Here is a 13,186-nt window from a genome sequence, read left to right as displayed (position 1 = left end):
CATGCAGTTGAGTGAATTGGAGATACTAAACTGCACCTAGGTGTGAATGTATGTGGTTTAAAAAAACTCAAAACTATTACAAAACAACGTCTAAGGCATAAGGCATCATACACGTAAACATTTCATGTAATAACCTTCTACAAGAGAGCTTATAGAGGCATTAACCCTATCAGACGTCTGGTTCCCATCACTACCACTGTGAACAATTCTGACATTTCATATCAAGCCAATCTGAATGACTTTATTCACAGCTTGGCATGTGAATTATGCCGAAATTTTGAAAAACAATAGAATTCCCCTTTTGGGCATAACAGTAGCTGCGTTTAGTGCGTGGACTTTAGCTCTTTGTGGGGACCACGTTTGTCCAAACTGCTAGAAAACATGAATACTTTGATGCTGTGGGGACATTTGTCTGCCCAATAAGCAAAACTGCTGTTTAACACACACAAACACACACACACACACAAAAGCAAGAGAGCATAAAGACTTCCCTTTTGAGGTTGAAGTCAGGGTTGAGTTAGGTGGAGCACAGCGAGTGCTTCACAGAGATAAAGTCACTCTTAAAAACACGGTTCTTCAAGGGTTCTTTGCTACAGCCAGTGGTTATATAGCGCCCTGTGCACTCTGCATGGCGAAATGGCTCTGATGCAGAACGAGATGAACATAGATCTAAACAGAACCTTTTAAAAATGCTTCTATATAGCACCAAAAAGGGTCCTTCTACTGTTAGGACGTCAAGCTTATATCAATAGGAGAACCCTTGAAGGACCGTCTTTACTAAGACTGACACACAAACTGGTGCGCGCGCGTGTGTGCGTGAGCGCGCGCGGTGAGGTGAGGCACGCGAGCCCCCTCTGTTTGAACTTTGACTAATATGTACGCCTCTCTCTGCCACACAGGGTGCAGCCCGGTTGCAGTCGGCGAATAAAGCGTCCAGTTTTCGGTCACTAATCGATTTTTTCTCAGACATGTGACCGAATTAGCCGCTCACATGGGCGCCGCTTTGCATGATCCGCTCTTGCTTTTTAAAGTCCGCCGATCTCAAGCGAGCTGTGTGACAAACAGCCGAGGCGGAGAGCCGTGAGGACACACACACACACAGTGACATACACACTCTCACACACATGGCGAGCGGAGGGCAGAAAGTGGTGCTGATCACCGGCTGTTCCTCAGGCATTGGGCTGCGAATAGCCGTCCTACTGGCCAAAGACGAGAAGAGGCGTTACCATGGTAAACAAACTCTCTTTACTACACTAACCGTCCTCCTGAGGTAAAGAGTCTGTCAGAGTTTGTGGCCGTCGCTATTTCTTTCCCAGAAACATACTTAATGGCTTTTGTGACTAAAAACGCAGTCAACGTTCACGTTTAAGCCTCGAAGTGTCATTAAGTTGAAGTCGGCTTCTTATTCGCCTGCTGCTAGTTCGAATTTTCCCGTTCCACCTTAAATGGTGCAGCAGTTACATTCTGGCGCATGATAACTGGCGATTGGTGAGCCGGAACTTAACTGCTGTGACATTTAAGGTGGAACGGGACAATTCGAATAAGAAGCTGACTCAGCAGGCAGAACGTAACTGCTGCTCAATTTAAGGTGGAACGGGAAATTCCAACAAGAAGCTGACTCAGCCGCTAGAATGTAACTGTTGCACTATTTAAGGTGGAACGGTAAATTCGACTAAGAAGCTAGCTAACCTAACTCAGGCGCCAGAACGTAACTGCTGCACCATTTAAGGAAGAACGAGAAAATTCGAATAAGAAACTGACTAGGGCGCCAGGATGTAATTGCTTTACAGTTTAAGGTGGAACGGGAAAATTCCCAGAAGAAGCTGACCCAGCTGCCAGAATGGAACTGCTGCATCATTTAAGGTGGAACGGGAAAGTTCGACCAAGAAGCTAGTGAACAGGCAGCCAGCTTCAGCCGCTTCAAAGTGTCGAAGTGAGTGTTCGCCTTAGCGCCTCGTAGCCTAGCCTCCATTCAGCTAACTTCGCTATTTACCATGTGAAAGCTTCAGTTTCTAGGGGACGGCCAAGCGGCTTGCCAGGCGGAGATCATAAAGACACTGCCAGTTCTCTTTCAAGTGACTTCTCCAGGACAAAGCAGCCTTTATGGCTGTGAATTGTAGACCGCTGCCCCGGTTTAGTGGCGTGTCTAATGCGCCCATGGTTCGCCCACTGATGTGAGTGTTGGGAGAAGGACAAAGTTGGAGACCTGTACAAGAAAGAGTTCACTCAGAGCTCTGAGCTTGTCCTGAGGAAGACTGTTATCTTCCCAACATCATCTGCATCCTCATGAATCTTATTCAAATGCTTTCATTATGCATATTTTTAGCCTTTGAGGGATCTATGTTTTTACAAGTAGCAGCTTCTCGTTGCATGTACTGTAGCACCCTTGAAAGAAGAAAAATAACTCCTTGTTGAACTATGACCCATTTCTGAGAGCACTGCTACTTAGCAGAGCCTTTTTTTGGTTTTTGGCTGTTGTTGTTCTGAAAAGAGAAAATCCGTGGTGATTTAGCGTTGGACTTGGTCATAATGAGGAGCGGTGACTTATGCCAGCTTAAAAAAAGTAAAAGGATCCCAGGGAGAGCGGTCCATTCAGCAATGTTTAAGCTCCTCAAATCTTATTCCACAATAACAGCAGGAACAATGAAACAGTTGTTCCCTGCAACACATAAAGGCTTGGCCTGGTTTGCGCACTCAGGCTGAGCCGTGAGCCTGAAGAGTTCACCAACTCTCACTTTCAGGTACAGCAGATCCTCTTCACTGGTCACTGGTGAAGATGCAGTTCAGCTCAAGATGGGTTATGCAAGAGATCCGTTGCTTCGTACATTGAAAACCATTTCCATCTGGTTCTGGTATTCTAAAGCAGGAGGATCCAAGCAAATAAACAAATACAAGCACAGACTGGATGTGATTCTGCAACTGAAACGTGCTTAATCATGTCAAGGCAGCTGGTTAAAACTATCAGTGACACACTTCTCCTGTAATATTTGGCATAATACATTGACAGCGACTAGCCAACTGACCTCTAATTCAAACGATGGAACGTAACTGCTGAACCATTTTAGGTAGAACGGGAAATTCGAATAAGAAGCTCACTCAGGGGCCAGAATGTAACTACTGCACCATTTAAGGTGGAATGGGAAATTTGAATAAAAAGCTGGCTCAGACGCCGGGATGTAACTGCTGAGACATTTAAGGTGGAACAGGACGATCCGAATAAGAAGCTAACTCAGACGCCAGAATGTAACTGCTGCATCATTTATGGTAGAACGGTAGAGTTTGAACAAGAAGCTAGTGAACAGGCAGCCAGCTTCAGCCTCTTCAAAGTCTCGAAGTGAGTGTTCACCTCATAGCCTAGCCTCCATTCAGCTACCTTCGCTGTTTATCATGTGAAAGCTTCGGTTTCCAGGTCTCTAAGTCAAAAAATGGAAAACTTCTGTAGATGCTGGGGTGGAAAAATGATTGATTCTTAGTTACATCACTTTTTTTTTGAGAAATTCTCAATCTGTTCCGTACATCATAATCATTATAGACTCCGCTTTTCTGCTACCGTAAAATAACATGCATCCAGAGACATTATGAGCCTGTTTACATCTTGCGTCTACATGTGTTTGTGTCTGAAACGTATCTGTGTAAATTTTGCCAGGTTCTGTTTTTGATTTGACCAGAAGACATCTGATTGTACTTTCGCTGTTGTTAAAAAGCATGTCAGCACATACATCTTTTTCGTTGTGCTTCTGTTTACTCTTTCTCCCTGTTTCTCCCTCTAAGAGTAGACAAGCTTGGCCTGGACACTTTCATCATTCTGCGGTGTATGAAGGCTCTTGGTTTGGGGCTACCAGCCTCAGTTATTCTCTGTCTGTCCTTCATTGTTTATCGCATTTCCGCTCATGTAACTGTATACGGATAACAAAAATGCTAGTTAGATATGGTCAAGATCTGTCTCCGATCACCTCTGATTGAGTTTAAATGATCTGATTGTAATCTGTGTTGGGGGTGTTTACATCTGGCTTTTTTATGTGGTCAGGTGAAATTTGAACATCATCTGATCACTGAAAGTGGAAGTTAATGCAAGGTGTAAACAGGCCCTATGAAGTTGGACACTTTGGCACACTCAGCTTGGAGGAGGAAAAGTGCAGGATCACAGGAAATTAGTCACAGATTTCATACACACACACACACACACACTCACACTCACTCACTCAATCACCAGCCACTTTATTAGGTACACATTTTCAGTTGCTTGTTAACACAAATAGCTAATGAGCCAATCACACGGCCGCAACTCAACGCATTTAAGCATGTAGAGGTGATCAAGACAACTTGCTGAAGTGCAGACCGAGCATCAGAATGGGGAAGAAAGGTGATTTAAGTGACTTTGAATGTGGCGTGGTTGTTGGTGCCAGACAGGCTGGTCTGACCTGCTGATCTACTGGGATTTTCACGCACAACCATCTCTAGGGTTTACAGAGAATGGTCCGAAAAAGAGAAAATATCCTGTGAGCGGTCAGATGTGTAGACGAAAATGCCTTGTTGATGTGAGAGGTCAGAGGAGAATGGGCAGACTGGTTCCAGATGATAGAAAGGAAACAATAACTCAAATAACCAAACAAAATCTCTGAGGAATGTTTCCAACACCTTGTTGAAAGTCTGCCATGAAGAATTAAGGCAGTTCTGGCAAAAGGGGGTCCAACCCTTCACTAGCAACATGTACCTAATAAAGTGGCCTCTGTGTGTGTGTGTGTGTGTATATGTATGTATGTATATATTTATATGTGTGTGTGTGTGTGTGTGTATGAAAGCACAGTGTACAAACCCTACGTAAAAAAGCAGTTTTGCTTAACAGTCAGCTATCAGATTAATAGGTAACAGACAAATACGGTAATATTTAGAGTTAGGTTTAAAGTTATGAATTTACTGAGAAGTTAACTGAAAAATACTGTATACCAAGTGAAATGACGATACCTGACAGTCTTTTATAAGCTTCAAATGTCCATATTTGGACCATAACTACTATAAGTAGTTTTAAAACCATGGGTTATGTTAGAACATACCATAACATAACATTTAATACTTCATTAAAGTGCTAACGTAGTATTGCTAGTAGTGTTATTTGAATAAAAGCTTAGTAGTTAGTAACATAGACATTTCCATGTGAAACACTGTTATACAGTTAATGACATAGGAAAAAAATCATAATGTAAGCTACAGAAATTGACAAATCAAGTGAGAATTGTTTAATAATCACACCTTGGCACCCTGAAATCAAATCTCATTGAATCATGAGATGCTTAGAGATTCCCACTCCTGGATTTGGTTGCAAGTCCTTAGTTACACTAGTTAGTTTCAAACTATCCTTGTACTAAATTTGGTTGCACCATAAATCCGTAAGTCATGTTTTTACTCATAACGACTAACCAATGCATACGTCACTTTAACATGGCGATAACGTGATCAGAACCAACCAGTAAACTTGCTGCCATGGAAGCACAACGACAGCTGCCCTGACTTTTTCAATTGAAACAATATCCAGCATAGAGTATCTATAGCCAAGTATCTAAGGCCGCTGTCTGTTTATTCTTTAATATTAAACCAAATAGGCAGCTGGATGATTTCTGGATAACAGACACAACAGCCGCCTCAGTTTAGTCATTTGTACAGCTGCCAGTCTTACTGAGCTGGAGCTGTGGGTGTTTAGCTTCATGCTCAGAGTTTAAACCAGGCCAATGATTATAGCTGTAAGTAAAATCACACCGTATAGCATTTCAAATTTTCAGCTTAGGTAACAAAAAACTCATGTTTTTGTGCTTTCTACCTGGTGTGTGATGGTTTCCCCAAAACTTGCACCTGCTGTGGGGGATGTAAATGTTTAGGAAATACTAAGCTCAATGTTAAAACTAGTTTGTTTGGTGCAAGTCGTTCTGATTTAGTGATGGATAAACCTGAACGTAGTAAACACTTGCGTTACAACCAGCTTACGTTTGAACTTACACAGAGCTGGTGGAATCGGCCTCTGGTGAAATCGGTGAAATAAGGACTCAATGAGAAGTAAAAGTGCCTTTACAAAAAGTATATTCAAAGTATATTAAGTATACTATATTAAATTCTCAGTCACAGAGCTGCAGTGCAGTGTAGCCTGATTTAGGTTAATGTCTAAAAAAGGTTCAAAGTGCAAAAGGGAATCAAGGCTTATCCCTTCAGTTCATCTGTTTATCGTACAGCCTGAATGTAATTAGCATTGTTTGCATTTTGTACTCTGAGTATGTGTGTGAGGTGTATGTGTGTGGTAGAGATAAACAGATACAGAGGACCAAGTGCAATCAGTTTGCTGTACAAAAACATTTTTTGCTAAATTTTGAAGATGGAGCTTGTTACAGACACAGAGAACCTAAATGTGTGTTTTCTTTTTAATTGGGTTAATATTGTTCTTTCAGTAAACATATGCTAAGTATGCCCTTTGAATAATGGTCCAATAAATGGACAATATACTTCACTATATTTCTCTCCTCCCAATGTAAACTGGGCAGGCCTAATCTTGGGTGATGCTTCCATAAGCATTCCCCTGACCAATCACAAGGCTGACTTCTCTTGCCCCACCTGCACAGAACAGTAAGAGCAAACTAATGGTAATCCAGCATAAGCAAAGCTATCAAGCTAGACCACCTGTCTGTCGCTGCCTGTTGCCCATTCATTCAGTTATCTGTTGACATTATTTGTCTGTTCATTCATTCATGTGGTGCTTCATCCTCCCATTTCTTTGTGTGTTTGTTCATTCGTCCATCTGTCCATCTGCACATCTCTTTGTCTGTGAATTTATGCGTCCACTTACCGTCACATAGGCAGAGCAAACTAGGAGTGTTGGACAGAGAGGTGTCAACCAAGCTGTTCAGTAGCCACGCCCACACAGTTCTCAGAGAGGTCTGATTAGCAGTTTTAAGACCTGTTTAATCATATTTTTATCATATTTATATCTTATATTTTTGCTTTGCTGCATGTTTAATGTAGCACTCAAAGTTTAGTATCATACAGACATTTTTAATATTTTACTCTGTGTTCTTTAGAACTTTAAAGGACTAGTCCAGTTTTCAGCTTAATCTTTGTCTGCCACATCCATAGCATATATTGAAGACCACAGATGGCCATTTCTTAGAGATGAACAGAAAGCGCATCGACTGAAAACACTTAGAATAGCAGTCAATGAGAAAGTGTTTCATAACTTCCCATTGGCATTTAATATGCTGTACTGTAAACCATCTATAGTGCATCTAAAGTGGCAAAAGGGGATATTTCTGAGGAAATTTGATAAAAGATAATCCATCTGCATAAGGAAGAGGAAAGTCAAAAGAAAAATAGGTGAAAAATAAATAAGAAGATAAGATGCAAAGAAATTGGGAGTTCTAACAACCATGCAAGACGTGGTAGACTACCAGAACTGTCCCCATCAGATAAACAACACTTAAAGCTTTCATCTTTGAGAGAGAGAAAATCAAGCTCCACTCTTACTTCGGATCCGAAAAAATCTACAAGTGTTTCTGTCCATCCTTCCTCTGTGAGAAGACAACGCAGCACTATGAGTCCGAAAAGATGAATGTCTAGCAAGAAGCTGTTACTCAGAAAATTTGCATATGAAACAAAGAAGTTGCTGGTGTTTTCCGAACACTGGACTGATCGCCAGACCTCATCATCACTGAATGTGGATTACTTGGATTGTGAGAAGCAGAAAATGCAACCAACTTCTAAGACTGAACTTTGGAGGAGTGGAAAAACAAGGTCTGAAAAGATCCACAGGTGTTTCTGTCCATCCTTCCACTGCAAGAAAACAACTCAACAGTGTGGGTCTGAAAGAATGTGTAACTGTCAAAAAGGCAAAATGCACAAAACAAAATTTGCACTAAAACAATAAAACTGGACATCTGAGGTGTGAAGTAAGCTTTTATAGACTGAGGAGTCTAAATTTATATGTGGATCATAAGAAGCACAAAAGGCAACTGACTTCTAAGACTGAACTCTAAAGGTGAGGAAAAATATTCCAGATCCAGATTTCCTTGAAAAACTCAAGTTGTACTAAAAGCAAATGGAGGCTACACTAAAAGCTTGAAGATTAGATATATTATTTATTGTTAAAGCTTCTGTGCCATTCTCTGTTTTATAGATGCAAATGAAAATGAATGAAATTGTAGTCTTTGACTTTACCATAGCGCAGTACCATAAGTGTGCTTATTGTCTGGTAATCGAGCATAGTACATTATTTGTGTTACTTGTTTACCAAATTCAAATTATTATTATTACTTCATCTTCGTTCGTTGAAATGGCTGGGTTTGTTTATCGCATTCTCACATGCCTCTCCTCTCTCACTCTTTCAGTCATAGCCACTATGCGGGACCTGAAGAAGAAGGATAAGCTGGTTGAAGCAGCAGGAGATGCCTTTGGGAAAACCCTGACACTGGAAGCTCTGGATGTTTGCAGCGATGACTCAGTTAGGCAGTGTATCAACAGTGTCAAAGACCGTCACATTGACATCCTCAGTGAGTCATGCGTGTGCTGAGTGAGCACCAGGTGCCCTTTGCCCTCATAAGTAATGCTTTAGGGCTAGAGCACGTAAGCAAGCCTGCTTTGTTACAGTTCTAAAACATGAGACACATTCAGGCAGGAAAAGGCAGAGGCAGGGATGTATTGATTGGATATGAGTGGCTTAGAGGGTAATGGAGGCTCGTAGTGTACATTAACGTTATGGCCATGCATGCATATGGCCAGCCACATGGTTTCTAAAACAGTATGACAACTGATACCTACAAACAGAGGCAAAAGTACAAAATTTAGTTTTCAGGTTGGCTGCTACTGCCTTTTTTAGCTATGCAATGTTCTTTTCTCAGAAACCACACAAGCAAGTCTTTTTAAGATTACTTAATGCAGTTTGAATCAAGTTTAAGGATTTAGGCATGTGGTTTACACTGTGCTAATTGGTCAGGTAAAAGCTTCCATTACTTGCAGCCTAGTAGCTCCAATATAAAACCAAAAAAATAAACTTCAAACACCAAACACATCTTCACAGAGTGATCATATTATGGGTAATGGGTAAATTAGATTTTTTAAAACTTCAATGCAGTATGCAGACAGTTCCATTAATTCTTCATTTCTGAGATTTGAGAAACCTTTTAGACTCTTATGATCTCCATGATTCCTACCACCTCTGCCTCTAGTAAACAACGCTGGAGTGGGTCTGCTGGGACCACTGGAGAGCATCAGCATGGAGCAGATGAAGAGGGTGTTTGAGACCAACTTTTTTGGCACCGTACGCATGATCAAAGAGGTCATGCCCGACATGAAGAAACGCAGGGCGGGCCACATCATTGTCATGAGCAGCGTCATGGGCATGCAGGGTAGGACAGGTTCTGCCTGGTTCATTTGGAGACACTGGATACAAATGGCTGTTTTGTTGGGTTCAACACCAGGGGGCAATAGTACCCAGTCTCTATTGAGCATCTTTAGTGTCATTATCGTGAATACACCACAAAAAGCAACAATAACATTGTACAAATAACATTATAACATTTTCAAGGGACGCAGACAATAACATGTCTATTAAAAGGGAGTTCCACTGAAAGCACCCTCACAGAAAGTCATTAATGAAATGGTTTTAAATATGTTGTTCTAAATAGTTTTATGATAAGATTTTGACCTATAGGGATTTTTTTGCCCCAGTTTTCAAAGAAGTTGGGACAGGGGCAACAAATGACTGGGAAAGTTTAAGAATGCTCAAAAAACACCTGTTTGGAACATTCCACAGGTGAACAGGTTAATTGGAACAGGTGAGTGTCATGACTGGGTATAAAGGGAACATCCCTGAAAGGCTCAGTCGTTCACAAGCAAGGATGGGGCGAGGTTCACCACTTTGTGAACAGCTGCGTGAGCAAATAGTCCAACAGTTTAAGAACAACGTTTCTCAACATGCAGTTCCAAGGAATTTAGGGATTTCATCATTTACAGTCCATAATCTCATCAAAAGATTCAGAGAATCTTTCTGACAGAAACTCAGAAGACATGCACAGATTTACTTGAATAGTAAATAAAATGACTATTTGCTCTGTAGACATCATGACCCCTGGTTCCTATAACCAGCATTGTAAAGACATCAGTGTTGATACATTTCTCTACAGCGAAACATTCCACATCAGACCACTCTGAATGACTTTGTTTACATCTTAACCGTGGATTTAACAAGAAATTCAGAAAAATTGGTGGAATTCTCCATTAAAGTAAGAGTACCTTAAACCAGTGGAAAACCCTAGCACAATTCATTTGGTCACACCAGATGCCAGTAAATATATGCAGTGGGGTGATATATTTTATTCTGTTGTGTATCTGTGCGTGAAATGTCTGCAGGAGTGGTGTTTAATGACGTCTACACAGCCTCCAAGTTTGCCATCGAGGGCTTTTGTGAAAGCATGGCAGTGCAGCTGCTCAAGTTTAATGTGAGGTCTGTACTCTCTTTCTTCACAGAAGCATTTTGCTAATGTCTAAGTGGATATAAGTGGATTAGATAAAGTGCCATCTTCACATCCCATCTCTCCCTTCAGGCTGTCTTTAATTGAACCAGGGCCTGTGCACACAGAGTTTGAGTCGAAAATGATGGACGATGTAGCCAAGATGGAGTTTCCCGGAACAGACCCAGACACTGTCAGATACTTTAAGGATGTCTACATGCCATCTTCCATTGATATCTTTGAGGCAATGGGGCAGATGCCAGAAGATATAGCTAAAGTAAGTAAAGTAAATGATGGCCAAACCGCCAGCATATGACTAAAGCTACCATTAAACAGTCAATCTTAATGTTCACAATTTTGATTGCAGTTTAAAAGCTTAAATAACTTTAAAGGAGTAGTAGAGCTAAACAAAATCTAATTTACATAATGTTCCCCCACTTCCAATGTAGTCAACCACAGACAAGTTTGGTGTCCTAAACTAAAGAAATAGACTTTTGACACCAAACAGACACCAACAAAATCTCCATTTTTGTCACTTTTCAAGCCCATAATTACTTGAAAAAACATCTGGTTACATGCACTTATATTAAAGTAACATGTTTTTCTTCTGTAATGTTATCATTTTGCAGATAAAAGGTTTTGTTCCAACAATTATAGCGATATATATCAAATTTTCTACATTTTCTGTATTTAGTGTGTCTATTCTTCACTACAGCTTCCATTCTTTTAGAATGGATCACTTGCTTTCGGTTTTCCAAAGAAATCTGCAGGGATATTTTTCCACACCTCCACAGTTTGGTCTTAGAATTTGGTTACATTTTCTGCTTCTCACAATCCAAGTATTCCCAAACACATGCAGTGATGTTGAGGTCTCAGTCACAGCTTTTCTCAGTAACAGCTTCTTGTTATATACACATTCTTTCAGACCCATATCGTTGACAGTGGAGCTTCCTTTTCTCTGATCTCTCAAAGCTGAAAGCCTTGTGTAGTGTTTGGCTGATGGGTACAGTTTTGGGTGCCAGGTTTTACACAGTAAAAGTCTCAGTTTCCATAAATCTTCCCAGAAATATATCCTGAAAAATGAATAACATAGAATTAATGTTGGCTTTAGCGGGTAACACTTCTGCCTTCTACGCTGTAGACTGGGGTTCAATCCCCAACCTGGGCAAACACCCTATGCTATACCAATAAGAGTCCTCGGGCAAGACTCCTAACACTACCTTCTACTACCTGGGTAAAAAGATTGAATTGTAATTCTGGATAAGAGGGTCTTCCAAACACCATAAATGTTTGACTGGAAATTATATAAATGAAGGGTGGTCTCTGACATACTATATAGCTTTTTTAACACCCATTTTTCCCCTCCAGTGCACTAAGAAGGTGATCGAGTCGAGCAGCCCTCGGTTCAGGAACCTGACCAACAGCCTTTACACACCCATCGTGGCCATGAAGTATGCAGACGAGACTGGCGGTCTGTCTGTACACACCTTCTACAACCTGCTGTTCAATTTCGGCTCCCTGATGCACATCACCATGAGCATCCTCAAATGCCTGACCTGCAGCTGCCTGCGCAGACGCACCATCTCACCTGACTGAAGGGGGCCGCAGTGAGACAAAGACAGAATCATACCATATGCCCCAGAATGTCCAGATTAACGTGTGGGCCCTGATGAACAGAGTGGCACACATGAGCACATTCAAATATGTATTCATGTATCCAGGGGTTCCTCAGACCATGCCTTAGAACAGTGGCTTCAGTTCTAAGTTCTCAGCCCCATAGACTTTCCCGTTTTCTCTGCTCTGACACACCTGATCCAACTTATCAACTAATAATCAAGCCATTTGGGAATCAGGCAGGTTGGTGCAGAGTAACGATACACTCTAGGTGGGACCCAAGATTAGAGTGGAGCAATGTCACCTTAAAGAAATAGGTTACTGCCATAGCAGAAAGTGTTAAAGAAGAGTGGGTCAGTAGTAAATTATTGTGTTATTTATGATGACCGAGACACAGGAATGCAGTCTGGAATCTGGAAATGTAACAGGAGGAAAACAGCCAGTCTAAAAAAGCTAATTTAACATATAAGACTAAACCTTAATACTTACTGCCTGTAATTATCGGCCTATGATTTCAGTGAATTCTATTATGAAACTCTCTTAAAGCTTTTATAGATTTTTGCCATTTATGAATCGTTGTTTTCTGGCTACACTGTGTGTTTTTAAATTGATGTGAATATCTAGGTTATAATGTAATCTCCTTCTAAAGGAGAATTGATTTGAAAATAAAACATTGCGATTTGATGAGACAGAGTGTGATTTCACGATGAATGAAGTTTGACTATCTTTTACACCGACATCCTACTGTGTGGCTCTACTGCTAACATTCTATTCCAGTTTTGATGATTAAACACCATGGACTGGAGTTCACAGATACAGTGTGAACTTCAGATGAACAGCAGAGGGCAGCAGAGCATTTTCTGCATCCTTTTTTGCACTGTTTAGGAATTTGAACTTCCAACCTGAAATAGATTTCTCTTCAAGAACTTGGGTTCATAATGTTAAGGAGTAAGCCTTGAGATCTGTTATTTTTTTACTTTTACTCCCTTTTTTTTGGGGGGGGTGGAAGTCTTAACTCATTCAAACAGAGAGTGAGTTGAAATGTCAGAGAAATAGGAAATCAGCGGACCATCATAGCAATTATTGGA

General features: G+C 40.9%; 1 protein-coding gene across 2 annotated transcripts; it reads left to right on the top strand.

Annotated features, from left to right (window-relative positions):
• Window positions 1-878: 878 nt before the first annotated feature.
• Window positions 879-12,787, top strand: rdh8a (retinol dehydrogenase 8a). 2 transcript variants are annotated; one of them, XM_017701542.2, is made up of 6 exons: window positions 879-1,230; window positions 8,364-8,525; window positions 9,201-9,380; window positions 10,384-10,477; window positions 10,578-10,761; window positions 11,853-12,787. In XM_017701542.2, the coding sequence occupies exons 1-6, from the start codon at window positions 1,125-1,127 to the stop codon at window positions 12,078-12,080; spliced, it is 954 nt and encodes a 317-aa protein (XP_017557031.1). In that variant the 5' UTR covers window positions 879-1,124; the 3' UTR covers window positions 12,081-12,787. The 2 variants fall into 2 exon arrangements, with proteins under 2 accessions (XP_017557031.1, XP_017557032.1); XM_017701543.2 differs by lacking the exon at window positions 879-1,230 and adding an exon at window positions 1,261-1,933.
• The last annotated feature ends 399 nt before the right edge of the window (window positions 12,788-13,186 follow it).

This window comes from Pygocentrus nattereri, chromosome 1, assembly GCF_015220715.1.
Source record: "Pygocentrus nattereri isolate fPygNat1 chromosome 1, fPygNat1.pri, whole genome shotgun sequence".
Lineage (NCBI taxonomy): Eukaryota > Metazoa > Chordata > Actinopteri > Characiformes > Serrasalmidae > Pygocentrus > Pygocentrus nattereri.
The sequence above is the reverse complement of the archived record's forward strand: the minus strand, read 5'-3'. Positions and strand labels throughout refer to the sequence as shown.

What these genes read in the sequence shown, in the direction of transcription:
- rdh8a (XM_017701542.2), top strand. Translation starts at nt 1,125, where the DNA reads ATGGCGAGCGGAGGGCAGAAAGTGGTGCTGATCACCGGCTGTTCCTCA. An exon ending in CCGTCACATTGACATCCTCA is followed by an intron (nt 8,526 to 9,200) that starts GTGAGTCATGCG and finishes CTCTGCCTCTAG; the next exon opens with TAAACAACGCTGGAGTGGGT. An exon ending in CAGCGTCATGGGCATGCAGG is followed by an intron (nt 9,381 to 10,383) that starts GTAGGACAGGTT and finishes AAATGTCTGCAG; the next exon opens with GAGTGGTGTTTAATGACGTC.